This window comes from Pristiophorus japonicus, chromosome 3 (assembly GCF_044704955.1).
Source record: "Pristiophorus japonicus isolate sPriJap1 chromosome 3, sPriJap1.hap1, whole genome shotgun sequence".
In the NCBI taxonomy this organism is placed as follows: domain Eukaryota; kingdom Metazoa; phylum Chordata; class Chondrichthyes; family Pristiophoridae; genus Pristiophorus; species Pristiophorus japonicus.
The window spans coordinates 206486140-206503517 of NC_091979.1; the positions used below are offsets into that span (position 1 = coordinate 206486140).

Genomic DNA, 17378 nt, shown 5'->3' on the forward strand with positions numbered 1-17378 from the left:
ATGCTAGTTTTAACTGAAATTGACTAATTCTTACCAATAACACCACTATACCCCGGTATGGTCCACAAGGATTGATAAACATAAGAAGGAAAAAAAAAGTGGCTTAAGTAAATGTTGGTCCCCTAGAGGATGAGACTAGGGAATTAATAATGGAGAACAGGGAAATGTCAGAGACGTTGAACAAATATGTTGTATAGGTCTTCATGGTAGAAGACACTAAAAACATCCCAACAGTGGTTAATCAAGGGGCTACTTCACTATCACTAATGAAGTAGTACTCAGTAAAATAATGGGACTAGGGCCCCAAGTTTCCACATGATTTGCTCCTGATTTTTAGGAGCAACTGGTGGAGAACGGAGTATCTTAGAAATCGGAATTCTCCACATTTAAGTTTTCTGCAGTTCTAGTCAGGTAGAAAAGTTTCACTTTTGAACAGAATTTTTTTTTCCAAAAGGGGGCGTGTCCGGCCACTGACGCCTGATTTGAAAGTTTCCACAGTGAAAACGTACTCCAAACTAACTTAGAATAGAGCAAGTGAAGATTTTTGTAGGCTTGAAAAAACCTTATCTACACATTAAAAAGATCAGGAGCAGGTTACAAATTAGGCTTCGGGAACGAGGTGGGGGCGTGGGGGGAAGGGAAGTCATTACATTCTACAATAAATCCTTAGTTATACTTATACAAATATTATACAAATAAATCCAACCTGAATAAACATTTATAAGCAAAGAAAAGATTAAATAAACCATGTTCCTACCTGTGTGAAAGTGCTTCAGGCAGCCATTCCCGACGGGCCCGACTGACGGCAGGGGGCGGGGGAGAGGCAGTGAGAAGACTGCAGGAAGCCTCAGAAGTTGAGGCAGTCGTTCCCGACGGGCCCAACCGACGGCAGGGGAAGAAAGCTGCAAGAAGCCTCAGTACTGATCATGGAAGGGCAATATGGTTTTATTAAAAAAATGTAAAAATTGAACAGCTACAAAGAACTACAAAAATGGCCGAGGGCAATGTTTCCTTCACACTGCGCGTGCGCGAACGCTCCAACGCGCAGGATTGCCGGCACGAAAAAAACTCATTTAAATGGTACCCGCCCCCTCCTACTTACAAAATCGGTGCGAGTGGTAGACTCCGCCCCCTGGGCGCCACGCCAAGCAGACATCGAGCTGCAAAGCGCTCGAGAATAGCGCGTTTTTTTTCAGGCGGCGTTTTCAGCGCGAAAAACGGGCGCCCAGCTCGGAGGGGCGCCTGTTTTGCCGCGTGTTGAAACTTGGGGCCTAAAGGTGGACAAGTCCCCTGGAACTGATGGCTTACATTCTATGGTCTTAAAAGAAGTGGCTGCAGAGATAGTGGATGTAATCGACCAAAATTCCCTGGATTCTGGGGCGGTCCCAGCGGATTGGAAAACCGTAAGATGATGCCTCTATTTAAAAAGGAGGCAGACAAAAAGCAGGAAACTATAGACCAGTTAAGCCAACATCTCTCGTTGGGAAAATGCTGGAATCCATTATTAAGGAAGCAGTAGTGGGACACTTGGAAAAGCATAATTCAATCAAGCAGAGTCAACATGGTTTTATGAAAGGGAAATCATGTTTGAAAAATTTGCTGGAATTCTTTGAGGATGCAATGAGCAGGGTGGATAAGGGGGAACCAGTGGATGTGGTGTATTTGGATTGCCAGAAGGCATTCGATAAGGCGCCACATAAAAGGTTACTGCACAAGATAAAAGTTCACAGGGTTGGCGTAATATATTAGCATGGATAGAGGAATGGCTAACTAACAGAAAAGAGAGTCAGGATAAATGGATCATTTTCCGGTTGGCAAACAGTAACTAGTGGGGTGCCGCAGGGATCGGTGCTGGGGCCTCAACTATTTACAATCTATATTAATGACTTGGATGAAGGAACCGAGTGTAATGTAGCCAAGTTTGCTGATAATATAAAGATGGGTGGGAAAGCAAATTGTGAGGAGGACACAAAAAATCTGCAAAGGGATATAGACAGGCTAAGTGAGTGGACAAAAACTTGGCAGATGAAGCATAATGTGGGAAAATGTGAGATTATCCACTTTGGGAGAAAAAATAAAAAAGCAAATTATAATTTAAATGCAGAAAAATTGCAAAGTGCTGCAGTACAGAAGGACCTGGGGGTCCTTGTGCATGAAACACAAAAAGTGAGTATGCAGGTACAGCAAGTAATCAGGAAGGCAAATGGAATGTTGGCCTTTATTGCAAGGGGGATAGAGTAGAAAAACAGAGTGGCCCTGCTACAATTGTATAGGTTATTGGTGAGACCACACCTGGAGTACTGCGTACAGTTTTGGTTTCCGTATTTAAGGAAGGATATACTTGCATTTGAGGCTGTTCAGAGAAGGTTCACTAGGTTGATTTCGGAGATGAGGTGGTTGACTGATGAAGATAGGTTGAACCTATACTCACTGGAGTTCAGAAGAATGAGAGGTGATCTTATCGAAACATATAAAGATAATGAGGGGGCTCGACAAGGTGAATGCAGAGAGGATATTTCAACTCATAGGGGAAACTAAAACTAGGGGACATAGTCTCAGAATAAGGGGCCGGCCGCCCATTTAAAACTGAGATGAGGAAGAATTTCTTCTCTCAAGGGTTGTAAATCTATGGAATTCTCTGCCTTAGAGAGCTGTGGAGGCTAGGTCATTGAATATATTTAAGGTGGAGATAGACAGATTTTTGAGCGATAAGGGAATAAAGGGTTATGGGGAGCAGTCAGGGAAGTGGAGCTGAATCCATGATCAGATCAGCCATGATCTTATTAAATGGCGGAGCAGGCTCGAGGGGCCAGGTGGCCTACTCCTGCTCTTATTTTTATTTTCTTATGTTCTTATACGAGATAACAATATATGTAAGATGGTCATCAATTGAAGAATAATGAGTACCCTACAAAGCAGGCAATTTATGTCCTTTGTTTATTTACCTTCTTCATACACCATAAGAGTATAGCCAAGTAATATCATTCAGGAAGTGGCTGATGCCTCCGTAGAAGCTACAATAATAGCGGTCAGTTGCAATCTTCTAATAGCATTGCATGCCACAGTTAAATCTAAACAGTCATGCTTAAGAAGAATCACTCCTTGCAAGCCTGGTAACTAAAACCTGACTGAGAACGAACTCTTGAAGAAACCGTGGAAAAAGTGAAGCGTTTGGTCACTTTTTAGGTTTTTACATCATAAGAAATTATTGTTGAAACTTCCTATAGTGCTGCATTTGAGAAGCATGATAACATAGTGCGCTGCAATCATGTACAAAATGTAAACAATGGGGGAAATTTTAACCCCAAAAATTGGGCGGATTTGGCTCAGGCGGGAGGTTAAAGTGGTAGAAATTGAGTCGCAACCCCAACCCACCTACTTCCAGTTTTAACGGAGGCAAGACGGAGGGGGTGAGCAGCCAACCCCCTCCTTTGTGGAGGTTTGGCTCTTTAAATATTATAATGAGGCTGCAACTTTGGGTAGCTTGGTTTCTCAGGCCTCGGGGAACCTGGCAACTAAAGGAAGTTGAGGATTGCTGGATCCAGGAGGTAAGTGCCTTTCCACTTAGCTGCTCGATCCAGCAACCCTGCCTCGCCAACTCCCTCCCCCCACAAATGGACACCCCCATGACACTTCTCATCTCCCCCCTTATCTCCCCTCCCCCCTGGGACTCCAATCTTCCTCCACGAGGCCACCGGAACCCCATTCCAAACTCATAAGACCTCCAATCTCTGATTCCAGCCCCGCCCCTCCCACCCCACCCCACTCCACTCCAACCCCCCTCCGGCCTCTGCCGCTCACCCCCCACCAACTCACTACCTCCTCTCCAGCCTCCGATACCCTGCCCTCACCCGCCCTCCCGATCCTCACATATTTTAAGACGTTTAAAAGGCAGGTACATTAACTTGTGAAGAACTAAAAGTTGTAGCTGAATATCAGTGAGTGCCCAACTCGGCAAAATTTCTAAATAGCTTGCATAAAATAACTTGTATTTATATAATGCCTTTAACATAGTGAAACATCCCGAGGTGCTTCTCAGGAGTATTATGCGATAAAAATTTGACACCAAGCCACATAAGTAGAAATTAGTGCAAGTGACCAAAAGCTTGGTCAAAGAGGTATGTTTTAAGGAGCATCCTGAAGGAGGAAAGAGAGGCAGAGCGATTTAGGCAGGGAGTTTCAGAGCTTGGGGCCTAGGCAACAGAAGGCATGCCACCAATGGGTTGAGCGATTATAATCAGGAATGCTCAAAAGGGCAGAATTCAAGCAGCGCAGACATCTGTGGAGCTGGAGGAGATTACAGAGATAGGGAGGGGTGAGGCCATGGAGGGATTTGAAAATAAGGATGAGAATTTTGAAATCAAGGCGTTGTTGAACTGGATCCCAATGTAGGTCAGCAAGCACAGGGGCGATGGTTGAATGGGACTTGACTCAGTGATAGCTCTCTTCTCAGATTCAGAAGATTGTTGGGTACAAGCCACACTCCAAAGACTTGAGCACATAACCTAGGCTGCACTGTCGGAGGTTCTGTCTTTCAGATAAAACATTAAACTGAGACCCCATCAACCCTGGCCAACATTTATCCCTCACCCAACACCTAAAACAGATGATCTAGTCATTTATTTAATTGCTGTTTGTGGGATCTTGCTGTGTGCAAATTGCTGTTATGTAGGAAATGAGGCAACCAGTGATTACAGTCCAAAATTTTTGATTGGCTGTAAAGCACTTTGGTACGTCCTGGGGTCATGAAATACATTATATAAACGTAAGTTCTTTCTTTTTCGTTTCACTGAATTAAAATTAATTTTAACATACAAGTGAATCCCTTAACTTAACCAATCAGTAAGTAAATATGCTGCTTACTGAAGCATTCTTGCCAGTTAGTAAACATTCACCAAAACAATGCTGTGTAAAAACATTCAACACTTGCAAGTTCAATGTCACCACTGGAGCTACTAAAATACTTAGTTGAACCAAAATCATCATCATCGGCAATCCCTCGAAATCAAGGAAGACTTGCTTCCACTCTAAAAGTGAGTTCTTAGGTGACTGTACAGTCCAATACGGGAATTACAGTCTCTGTCTGTCCCACCTGTGACAGTCATTGAAGGAAAGGGTGGTGGGGAGTCTGGCTTGCCGCACGCTCCTGCGTTTGCTTTCTGCATGCTCTCGGTGACGAAACTCAAGGTGCTCAGCACCCTGCCAGATGCTCAGCGCCCTGCCAGATGCTCTTCCTCCACTTAGGGTGGTCTTGGGCCAGGGATTCCCAAGTGCCGGTGGGGATGTTGCACTTCATCAAGGAGGCTCTTCTTGATCTTCCTCGTTGCAATGCTCCATCTCACTCTCAACAAGCTCCCCGCTGGAGTGGAACTAAACTATAGAACCAATGGGAACCTGTTCAACCTTCGTCACCTCCAGGCTAGATCCAAGGTCGTCCTATCCTCCGTCATTGAACTACATACACGGATGACGCTTGCGTCTGCGCACAGAGGCCGAACTCCAAGCCATTGTCAACATCTTCACCGAGGCGTACGAAAGCTTTGGCCTTAGAATAAACATCTGTACGACAAAGGTCCTCCACCAACCAGACCCTGCCACACAGCACTGCTCCCCGGTCATCAAAATCCATGGCGCAGCTTTGGACAACGCGGACCATTTTCCATACCTCGGGAGCCCACTATCAGCAAGGGCAGACAACAACGACGAGGTCCAACACTGCTTCGTGTGCCAGCGCAGCCTTCGGTCACCTGAGAAAGAGTGTGTTTGAAGACCAGAACCTCAAATCTGGCACCAAGCTTATGGTGTACAGGGCAGTAGTGATACCTGCTCTCCTATATGGCTCAGAGACGTGGACCATATACAGTAGACACCTCAAAACACTGGAGAAGTACCACCAGTATTGCCTCCGCAAGAATCAAATCAACAAACATTCCATTTGCACTAAACTATATACTCAAATCCATGCTGATATCAATAAAAGTTTCTTACTGCAGCATTTAAATCCTCATTTCGTTGCTGTATTTTTTTCACTATATTCTCCAAATTTTCATCTCCTTCTAGAATACTGAAGTCATCATCAGGAGGAATCTAAGAAACCAAAAAGCAGAATACTGAGAAAGGAAAAAGTAGATTATTTATTGGAAACACAGGTTTTCCTTCAGGAGGATCTTTTCAACTGACACTTCTAGAACTTGTTCTGCATACTAGAAAAGTCTTACATATTTTCAAATATTCCAATGATTCCTATTAAGATTCACCCAAGTAAATCTTCCCAGCTGTCACTGTGCCTTTTTCAATACATAGTTTTTCTTCCAAAAGGGGTAGTTGTCAAAGAGGGTGATCAGTACTTTTTATTCCATTTTATACTGGGAAAGAGAGAGACTCTGGTTTAACTTTTTGGGGAAAAAAACAATTTTCTTACCGACTCAGACACCTGAAATTGAGCTTCCCTCACTACTATATTGCTTCATACAGTCACGAACAGTGAATGTCCCCGAGCACTCCAGAACTGCTCCCATAGGAAATAGTGGGACCACAATTTTAGACATTGAGAGTTCACTCGCACCCACAGGACTCCAAGAAATCACACCATCAGCAGCAGTTAGAGTATCCAGATACCATGGATTCTCAAGGTTCTGCCACCCAACATGGAGAGGTGTAATGACTTATTTTTTTTATATATCAAATTATATTTTGGTAAATCTCTTTGAAATAAAAGTACTCACCTAGACTTCAATTTTAAGAAATCAACTTGCAAACAGAAAGCCCAAATCATACTCGAATTGTTCTACATGCCATTTAATTTATTATTAAATGAAAAAGGTTATGGGGCCGAAATTACCCCTTTTTAAAAAAAGCCGTTACCGCCTCATCAAAGAGGCGGTAATGGGACGGAAAGGAGTTACTGCTCAGTCAGGGCGGAGTGTCCGACAATCGAGACATTGCCCTCGTCCCTTTTACTGGCGGAGAAGGTTACCTCCCCGCCAGTGTTCCTGCCCCTTCAGCCACACGCCAATCTCTTACCGCACGGCAGCAAACCATTTCCTCCCTGCGGGGGAAATTGCCATGTGGGAGTGGAGCGGCCACCAGTCGGTGCCCACGGCAGCTTACCCCGGCAGGAAACAGCCAGTGACTAGGTGACGTGTCCTCCCTTCATAGAATCATAGAAATTTACAGTACGGAAGGAGGCCATTTTGGCCCATCGTGTCCCAACCGGCCAACAAGAGCCAGCAGCCTAATCCCACTTTCCAGCTGGGGTCTGTAGCCCTGCAGGTTACGGCATTTCAAGTGCAATCCAAATACTTTTTAAAATGTGGTGAGGGTTTCTGCCTCTACCACCCTTTCAGGCAGTGAGTTCCAGATCTCACAATTCTCTGAGTGAAGAAATTTCCCCTCAAAACCTTCTACCAATTACTTTAAATTTATGCCCCCTGGTTGTTGACCCTTCTACTAAGGGAAATAAGCCCTTTCTATCCACTATATCTAGGCCCCTCATAATTTTATACACCTCAATGAGGTCTCCCTCAGCCTCCTTCATGCCAAGGAAAACAAACCCAGCCTATCCAATCTGTCCTCATAGCTAAGAACCGGCAACATCCTCTTAAATCTCCTCTGTACCCTCTCCAGTGCAATCACATCCTTCCTGTAATGCGGTGACCAGAACTGCACGCAGTACTCTAAGCTATGGCCTAACTAGTGTTTTATACAGTTCAAGCATAATCCCCCTGCTCTTGCATTCTATGCCTCGGCTTATAAAGGCAAGCATTCCATATGCCTTCTTAACCACCTTATTTACCTGGTCCATTACCTTCAGGGATCTGTGGACATGCACTCCAAGGTCCCTTTTTTCCTCTACACTTCTCAGTGTCCTACCATTTAATATGTATTCCCTCTCCTTGTTAGCCCTCCCCAAATGCATTACCTCACACTTCTCCAGATTGAATTCCATTTGTTCTGCCCACCTGACCAGTTGATTGATATCTTCCTGCAGTCTGCAGCTTTCTTCTTCATTATTAACCACACCGTAGATTTTAGTATCATCTGCAAACTTCTTAATCATATCCCCTGTATTCAAGTCTAGATCATTGATGTATACCACAAAAAGCAAGGGACCCTGCGGAACCCTACAGGAAACAGCCTTCCAGTCACAAAAGCATCCATCAACCATTACCCTCTGCTTCCTGTCTTTGAACCAATTTTGGATCCAACTTGCCACTTTGCCCTGGATCCCATGGGCTTTTACTTTCTTGACAAGTCTGCCATGTGGGACCTTATCAAAAGCCTTCCTAAAATCCATATACGCTACATCAAACGCACTATCCTCATCGACCCTACTTGTTACCTCCTCAAACAATTCAATCAAGTTCGTCAGACACGACCTTCCCTTAACAAATCCGTTCTGACTGTCCTTGATTAATCTGTGTCTTTCAAAATGAAGATTTGTCCTGTCCTTCAGAATTCTTTCCAATAATTTTCCCACCACTGAGGTTAGGCTAACTGGCCTGTAATTACTCAGTCTATCGCTTTCTCACTTCTTAAACAAAAGGTACCACATTAGCAGTCTTCCGGCACTTCACCCAAAGCCAGAGAGGATTAGAAAATGATGGTCAGAGCCTCTGCTATTTCCTCTTTTGCTTCGCTTAACAGCCTGGGATAGATTTCATCTGGACCTGGGGACATACACTTTCAAAGCTGCTAAACCCCTTAATACCTCCTCTCTCACTATGTTTATTTGATCTAATATTTCACACTCCTCCCCCCAGATAGCAATGTCTGCATCACCCCTCGCTTGTGAAAACAGATACAAAGTATTCATTAAGAACTATACCCACATCTGCTGCCTCCACACACAGATTATCTTCATATTCTCCAATAGGCCCTACCCTTTCTTTAGTTATCCTCGTGCTTTAAATATAGTTGTAAAACATCTTTGGCTTTTCCTTGATTTTACTTACGAAGAATTTTTTCATGCTCTCTCTTTGCTTTTCTAATATCCTTTTTAATTTCACATCTGCAGTTTCTATACTCCTCTAGAGATTCCACAGTATTTAGCCCTTGGTATCGGTCATAAGCCTCCCTTTTTTACTTTATCCTACCCTGTATGTCCCTAGACACCCAGGGGGCTCTAGATTTATTAGTCCCACCCTTTTTCTTTCAGGGCACATGTTTGGTCTGAGCCCCCCGGATCTCTTCCTTGAATGCCTCCCACTGCTCTGACACTAATTTACCTTCAAGTAGTTGTTTCCAGTCCACTATGGCTAAATCGCCTCTCAGCTTAGCAAAATTAGCTTTTCCCCAATTTAGAACTTTTATTCCTGGTCTATCCTTGTCCTTTTCCATAATTACCTTAAATCTAACTGAATTGTGATCACTAGCACCAAAATACTCTCCCGTTGATAACCCATCCACCTGCCCAGCTTCATTCCCTTAGTCCAGAACCACAACTCCAGTATGGGCTTGCTACATACTGGCTAAAAATGTTCTCAAATGCATTTTAGTAATTCCGCACCCTCTATACCCGTCACACTAATTTTACCCCAGTTAATATTAGGGTAGTTGAAATCTCCTATAGTTTTTGCACTTCTCAGAAATGTGTCTACATATTTGCTCTTCTATCTCCCTCCCACTGTTTGGGTGTCTATAGTACACTCCCAGCAGTGTAATCAATCCTGCTTTGTTTTTCAGTTTGACCCATATGGCCTCGTTTGATGATCCCTCTAACATATCATCCTTCTTCACAGCTGCAATAGTATCTTGAATCAATACCGCGGCCTCCTCTCCCTTTTTACCCCTCTCTCTATTCTGTCACCAGGAATGTTGAGCTACCATACCTGCCCCTCGTTTAGCCAGGTCTCTGTAATAGCTATAATATCATACTACTTGTGCTCTCAGCTCATCTGTCTTATTCGCTATACTCCTTGCATTGAAGTATATATCATTTAGTATAGCCAAACGTCCTTGTTGACTACTATCTAGCCCTCGTTTCCTCTGTCCTTCAAATTCACTTTCTACGTTTTTGTTTTCAAATTCCAGCTTTAGTTCCCTCCCTACTGAATCTATTCTCAGGTTCCGATCTCCCTGCCAAGCTAGTTTAAACCCTCCCCAACAGCACTAGCAACCCCCCCCCCCCATGAGGATATTGGTCCTGGCTCGGTTGAGGTGCAACCCGTCCGGCTTGTACAGGTCCCACCTCACACAGAAGCAGTTCCAATACCTCAAGAATCTAAAGCCTTCCCTCCTGCACCATCTCTCCAGCCACACATTCATCTGCTCTATCCTCCTATTTCTGTACTCACTAGCTTGTGGTACCGGGGGTAATCCAGAGATTGCTACCTTTGAGGTCATGCTTTTTATTCTCTCTCCTAGCTCACTAAACTCTGCTGCAGGACTTCATCCCTCTTTCTACCTAGGTCACTGGTACCAATATGGACCACAACCTCTGGCTGTTCACCCTCTCCCCCCAGAATGTTTTGCAGTCACTCGGTGACATCCTTGACTCTGGCACCAAGGAGGCAACATACCATCCTAGAGTCACGTCTGTGGCCACAGAAACACCTGTCTGATCCTCTGACTACTGAATCCCCGACCACTATAGCTCTTCCATTCTTCTTCCTCCCCCGCCTTGCAGCTGAGCCACCCGTGGTGCCGTGGACTTGGCTCCAGCTGCACTCCCCAGAGGTACCATCGCCCTCACCAGTACCCAGAAGAGAATACCGGTTGGAGAGCGAGATGGACTCAGGGGTCTCCTGCACTGCCTGCCCCATCTCTTCTGTCTGGTGGTCACCCACTCCCCCTCTGTCTGCACACTTAAGATAGGGAGAGCACTCCACCCCGGCTGCCATTTAATTTTAATTGTCGCCCAACTCTGAAGACGGCCCGACAATGGCAGCCACTAGTTCGGCTGGGCCGCCAAGAGGCAGCAGAACAGACCGCTGGTCCGGTCGAAACCTTCTTTGGTGATCCAGTGAGCACCACTAAAGTGGCTTCAGAGCTTGCAGGGGCCTTCCCCTTTAACTGAAGGGGAGGGACATTGCTACACATCAGCGCAACGCGGCACGTCGCTGATGTCGCCGCCCGCCTTCTGCCCCGCTTCCGACCCACTTCCACTCTGCTGGCGCCTGAAACACCGCCCCCCCCCCCCAGGGAATCGCTCAAAAAAAAGAGGGGTAAAATTCGCACTATCCACGGCCTCATCAATTGGGGCGATAAATCAACAATTAAATCGGCAAGTGTGGCGGGGGACAATTTCGGCCCCTATATATTTTGTTGTCACAGGTAGATCTGTATCTAGGGCCTTCGAATATTTATGCATGTCCTAGATTTTTGTATCAGGGTCTGCTTTTTTTGTTTATAAAGGTCTCAATTTTTGTGTATGTATGGTGCTGCTGATTGGTGTATGGGGGGTTGAATTTTTGTATCTGCATGTTGCTGGGTTTTATTGTATGGGGGGGGGGAGTTGAATTGAAACCCGTACTTCCCGAACCCACAATTATTATCGGGCACACAGTATTTTGCTTTATCCGTACTTTATTTCCATTACACTGCAGCAACTCAAGCTGTGTTAAATAGTAAATGTGTTTTTCTTGTGGAGATAAGTTTTTGTTCGCTGAGGTGATTGCATTGGAGGGAAAGCACCTCACTACTGTAATTGATAGACCTCATGAGTGCTGCAGTGTACTTTTAGTATCTGCTGTCTTGGACCTTCTCTTATTTGACTGGTTTATGTGCAAGGAGCAATTCAGAACAAAAACTACAATTGCACTTGAAAATAAATAATTCCAGACAGGTTTCCCAAATAAGTATTTACCATAGTGGTCTCCCATCTCGATTCCCTAGCTGTTCACTTCAGCTAACAATTCAAAATGCAAGTGTCTGGATAAACAACAAAGGAAACGTTGGCCAGCTCTACTAAGTACCACTAGTCAAAAGGGCTGAAATATAACATGGTTAACATTTACCATCAAAACACACTATATAAATGATCAATTTGGAGACGGGCAGCCAAAATTAAATTGTTTGCATTCTATTCAACCAAGTACAAGTTTTTTTCAGCATGGAGACATTTAAGCAGAAAAAAGTTTAGTGACTTCATATTGCAGACACATCTAGTGCTATCAACTAAGAATGTTTTCTCAATGAAAAAAAAATGTTCTGCGCCCACTTTCAACTGATCAATAATAGTTTGATCACTGAAATTTGGAGGTTGATTGAGCGATACAGCAACTAGCAATAGGTTGGTCTGGTTTGGAGTTCAGAGTTTTCACTTTTTCCGAGGAAAAACCGAGGCTGCTGATTAGTGTCTTGACCTCCTGTTGTGAAATTGGTGTCTGCCGCATCCTTAACTAGGTTTGGAAGGTCGAAACAGTACAGATACAAGTTATTTGTAAAATTCTACTCCACGTTAATTATATCAGAGTGCTGCACAAGATGTGGGTGGTAAGTTTTTAAACTACCTACTCTTTAGTGACTAGGGTTTGACTTTTACCTCTTCCCATCATAGGATGATTGCCAGCAGTTTGCTTCCATCATGATTGGGAACATCAATTGGTAGAATGCAGGGTGTCACAGGAGGACTAGTTCCACACAAAATGACTGCTTCTATGCCGCTACTAATCAGCTATTCTAGGGCATAAAATAGAACAACAAGAGATAACTGGGAGGTGCCAATGCGTACAGATAACCCCTCACATTATATTTAGGATCGTGAAGCAATTCTAGATGGAACGTTGTGCAACCAACTATTTGTGCTATCTGACAATTATTTTAAAGTCATGTTTTAAATGAGAACATGCTAGCAGAAAGAAATTATCCTATACTAACCACTACAAGAAATTATAGTCAAACCCTTTGTCTACAATCCTAAAAAATCTACTAAAATATCAAAGGTTCAAGTATTATGAATATTTTTCATAAACACTACAAAAATTAACTATGTAGACAACAGCAAGTCATAAGGAGTTCAAATAGTAAAGTCTTTGTCCTTAAGGAAAAACAGGTTCTTAGTTTGGCTGGAAGATAAGAGGGACACATTTACTACCATAGTAAACATCTTTCAGGAGAGAGCACTGCAATAGCTTTAGGAAATTTTACAAACTAACATTTTACAGATGGTTACATTGGGAAACATGTTCCATTCAAACTTAAAAGGTCTTGAAGAATGGGACTATGCGTGTCCTGAATATCCAATCAGAAGAAACAAAAAATCTATAACAATACATTTATGAAGATTTTATTAAACTTTCAAAGTAAACAAAAACAATGTACAGTACCTCTTCATATTGGTAATCATCTTCAGGTTCTTCTGTAATAGTAACCTCTGTGTTTGGGTCAAGTTAAGTAGCATACAATTGCACCAATTTACTAACAGTAGTATAACTTTATTTATCTTAACTGCATATTTTAAAGAGATCAGAGAATGACTATTCATGATCTAGGTGGGCATTGTAACAGATGCATTATCTTACTTTATACAACCATTCTTCAAGAACAGTGAAAAATGCAAACCTCATTAAAGACAAATGTTTTTATTATTTTAGTAATGTTAGGGAAATGGATGACTAAGTGGGTTGATAGTAACAACAGTGTTACAAAAGATTTGTCAAAGCGTAACTGTAGCTAACATTAGTACAATGCATCACTATATAAAACCAATAACGTTTGCTGGTAATTGGATTGGGACATCACCTGCTACGCTGATATTAGGTGTATTATAATAGAAAGCAAACATATTATTTTCAATTAACCTCAATATCATTGTAGCCTAGCATCACAATATTGTAAAATGTCCCACAGCCAAAAAAATAGATTGGAGGATTGGAGGGAGGGGGGGGAGTTTGCAAAGGTAGACGAGGTGAAGAGATCATGGTTCGGGGCAGGGTGGGGTGGGGGGTCAGCCGATCACAGGTGTGATTTACAACTAAGCTTAGTGGACTGGGGGAAAGCATTCTTGCTCCTCATGGCCCACAAGCTGTGTTGGAAAGGCACTTACCTACTCGCAGTCCTCACCTCCCTTTAGCTGCCAGGTTTCTTGAGGGTGGGAACGTCGGCCATTCGGTCAGCGTAAAATTTAAAATAGAGGTAAAATCTGAGGCGTATGGCCTCTTTAAAATATTTAAATGACTAACCCAGCTCTTGGGAGCGGGTTGGTCGTCCACACCCCCAACCCGCCTCCGTTAAAACTGGGAGTCTATGGGTTTAAGGTCGGTTGGGTTCGAGTTTGAGACTTTTAACAACAACACATTCGTTTTTGTGGGTTAAAACTCCCCCTTTGTTTTAATGGCTATTATTCCCGAGAGTGTCATCATTATTCACCGTGTTATTCAACTCCAGGGGGATTCTCAGCCAGCATTCAAGCAATCCAGTCATTGGATAGCAATCAAGAGCAGGAACCCTAGCTAATTTTCCCCCTACCTATTTCAGGGATGCCAAAGCTAATTATATTACCGAGAAATTACAACATAGAAACAAACCATTCAGCTTAACCAGTCCATGTTTATCCTCAACATGAATATCTTAATCCCATTTGGTTGCTCTGTTTTCATATCCTTTATTCCTTTTTTCTATAACTTTCTATCTAAGTTTTGCATCAAGGAAACAGATAAAAATAGTTGACCATAAGGAAACGTTTTGTCTGATGATGCTCCTTTGAACTGCCTGGTGATGTTTCAGTATATTAAAGACATGCAGGTTGTTGTTGTCCACCTTATAGATAAGAACACAAGTAAGAGCAGGAGTAGACCATACGGCCCCTCGAGCCTGCTCCGCCATTTTACACGATCTTGGCTGATCCGATCATGGACTCAGGTCCATTTCCCTGCCTGCTCCCCATAAACCCTTATTCCCTTATCAGTTAAGAAACTGTTTAGAAGATCTCCGTCTTAAATTTATTCAATGTCCCAGCTTCCACAGCTCTCAGAGGCAGCAAATTCCACAGATTTACAACCCTCAGAAGAAATTTCTCCTCGTCTCAGTTTTAAATGGGCAGCCCCTTATTCCAAGATTATGCCCCCTAGTTCTAGTCTCCCCCATCAGTGGAAACATTTTCTCTGCATCCACCTCGTCAAACCCCCTCAATCTTATACATTTCGATAAGATCACCTCCCAATCTTCTGAATTCCAATGAGTAGAGCCCCAACCCACTCAGCCTTTCCGCAGAGGTCAACCCCCTTATCTCTGGAATCAACCTGGAATGAACTGCCTCCAAAGCAAGTATATCCTTTCGTAAATATGGAAATCAAAACTGCACGCAGTATTCCAGGTGTGGCCTCAGCAATATCTTGTATAGCTGTAGCAAGACTTCCCTGCTTTTATACTCCATTCCCTTTGCAATAAAGGCCAAGATTCCAATGGCCTTCCTGATCACTTGCTGTACCTGCATACTAACCTTTTGTGTTTCATGCACAAGGACTCCCAGGTCCTGCTGTACTGCAGCATTTTACAATCTTTCTTCATTTAAATAATAACTTGCTCTTTGATTTTTTCTGCCAAAGTGCATGACCTCACACATTCCAGCATTACACTCCATCTGTCAAATTGTTGCCCACTTACATAGCCTGTCTATGTTCTTTTACAGATTTTCTGTGTCCTCCTCACACATTGCTTTTCCTACCATCTTTGTATTATCAGCAAACTTGGCTACGTTACACTCGGTCCCTTCTTCCAAGTCATTAATATAGATTGTAAATAATTGGGATCCCAGCACTGATCCCTGCGGCAACCCACTAGTTACTGAATGCCAACCCGAGAATGAACCATTTATCCCGACTCTCTGTTTTCTGTTCACTAGCCAATCCTCTATCCATGCTAATATATTACCCCCAACCCCGTGAACTTTTATCTTGTGCAGTAACCTTTTATGTGGCACCAAATGCCTTCTGGAAGTCCAACTACACCACATCCACTGGTTTCCCTTTATCCACCCTGTTCGTTACATCCTCAAAGAATTCCAACAAATTTGTCAAACATGACTTCCCCTTCATAAATCTATGCCAACTCTGCCTGACCGAATTATGCTTTTACAAATGTCCTGCTACTACTTCTTTAATAATGGACTCCAACATTTTCCCAACCACAGATGTTAGGCTAACTGGTCTGTATATGAGGGGTGTCATGTATATGTACATGGAACAAATAAAAAGTTATTACACGTCCATCATTACTCAAGAATGTTATTTGTGTTACAATGAGGGGTGTGGGGTATATCAGAGTATTACAGGGAGGGCTGTGGGGTATATGTTAGTGTTACAATGAAGATTGTGGGGTATATCAGTGTGTTAGGGAGGGGTGTGAGGTATATCACTGCGTTACAATGAGGGGTGTGGGGTATATCAGAGTGTTACAATGAAGGATGTGGGGTATATTAGTATGTTACAGTGAGAGGCATGCAGTATAGCAGTGTTACAGTGAGGGGTGTTGTGTATATCAGTGATACAGTGAGGGATATGGGTATATCAGTGTTACAGTGAGGGGTGGGAGCATATCAGTGTTACAGTGAGGGGTGTGAGGTATATTAGACTGTTACAGTGAGGGGTGTGATTTATGTCATTGTTACAATGAACAGAGTGGGGCATATCAGAGTGTTCTAGGGTATATCAGGGTTACAGTGAGGTGCGTGGGGGACATCAGTGTCTTAGTGAGGGATTTGGGATATATCAGTGTTAAAGTGAGGGGTGTGAGGTCTATCAATTTGTTAGTGAGGGGTGTGGGGTATATCTGTGTTACATTGAGCGGTGGGGGTATATCAGTGCTACAGTGAGAGGTGTCGTGTCTATAAGTGTGACAGTGAAGGATATGGAGTATATTAGTGGGCTACAGTGAAGGGCATATTAGAGTGTTACAGTGACGGGTGCAGGGTATATCAGCATGTTACTGTGAGGGTTGTGGGATACATCAGTGTTACAGTGAGGGGCATCATGTATATCAGTATTACAATGAGGGATGTGGGGTATATCAGTGTGCTAGTGAGGGGTGTGGCATATATCAGTGTGCTACAGTGAGGGGTGTGGGGTATATCAGTTTTACAGTGAGGGGTGTCATGTACATTAGTGGGTTAAAGTGAGGGGCATGTGGTATATTAGAGTGTTACAGTGAGGGAGCAGCGTGCAGCGACCCAGCCTAGAAATCGGCCTGCAAGACCATCAGCAGGCCTGGGCCATCAGAGGGAGCAGCGTGCGGCGGCATACCGCCGCGAAGTCAGGTCGCTGATTGCAGTGCGGGCAGGCACAGCAGGAGGGGCGAAGGAGCAAGAGTTTGTAAAAAGAAGTGACCGGGGCCCAGGAGAGGTGAGGGCCCAGGGGCAGCACAGGCCAGCCCACTCTGCTACACGTGTGCATACTCGGTCCATGCAGCAGAGCTGGTCTCCAGTCATCTTGGGTAATCCT

The 17378-nt window shown here is 43.7% G+C and overlaps 1 protein-coding gene across 1 annotated transcript in view; it reads right to left on the reverse strand.

Moving 5' to 3' along the window:
* LOC139260081 (sperm-associated antigen 16 protein) overlaps positions 1 to 17378 on the reverse strand; it is a 1616547-nt gene that overhangs the window by 1547467 nt on the left and 51702 nt on the right. Inside the window, exons 2-3 of the mRNA XM_070876216.1 lie at positions 13269 to 13315; positions 5989 to 6087 (exon numbers count right to left, since the gene is read on the reverse strand). Of these exons, the coding sequence (XP_070732317.1) occupies positions 5989 to 6087; positions 13269 to 13315 (146 nt within the window). The remainder of the gene's footprint in view (positions 1 to 5988; positions 6088 to 13268; positions 13316 to 17378) is intronic.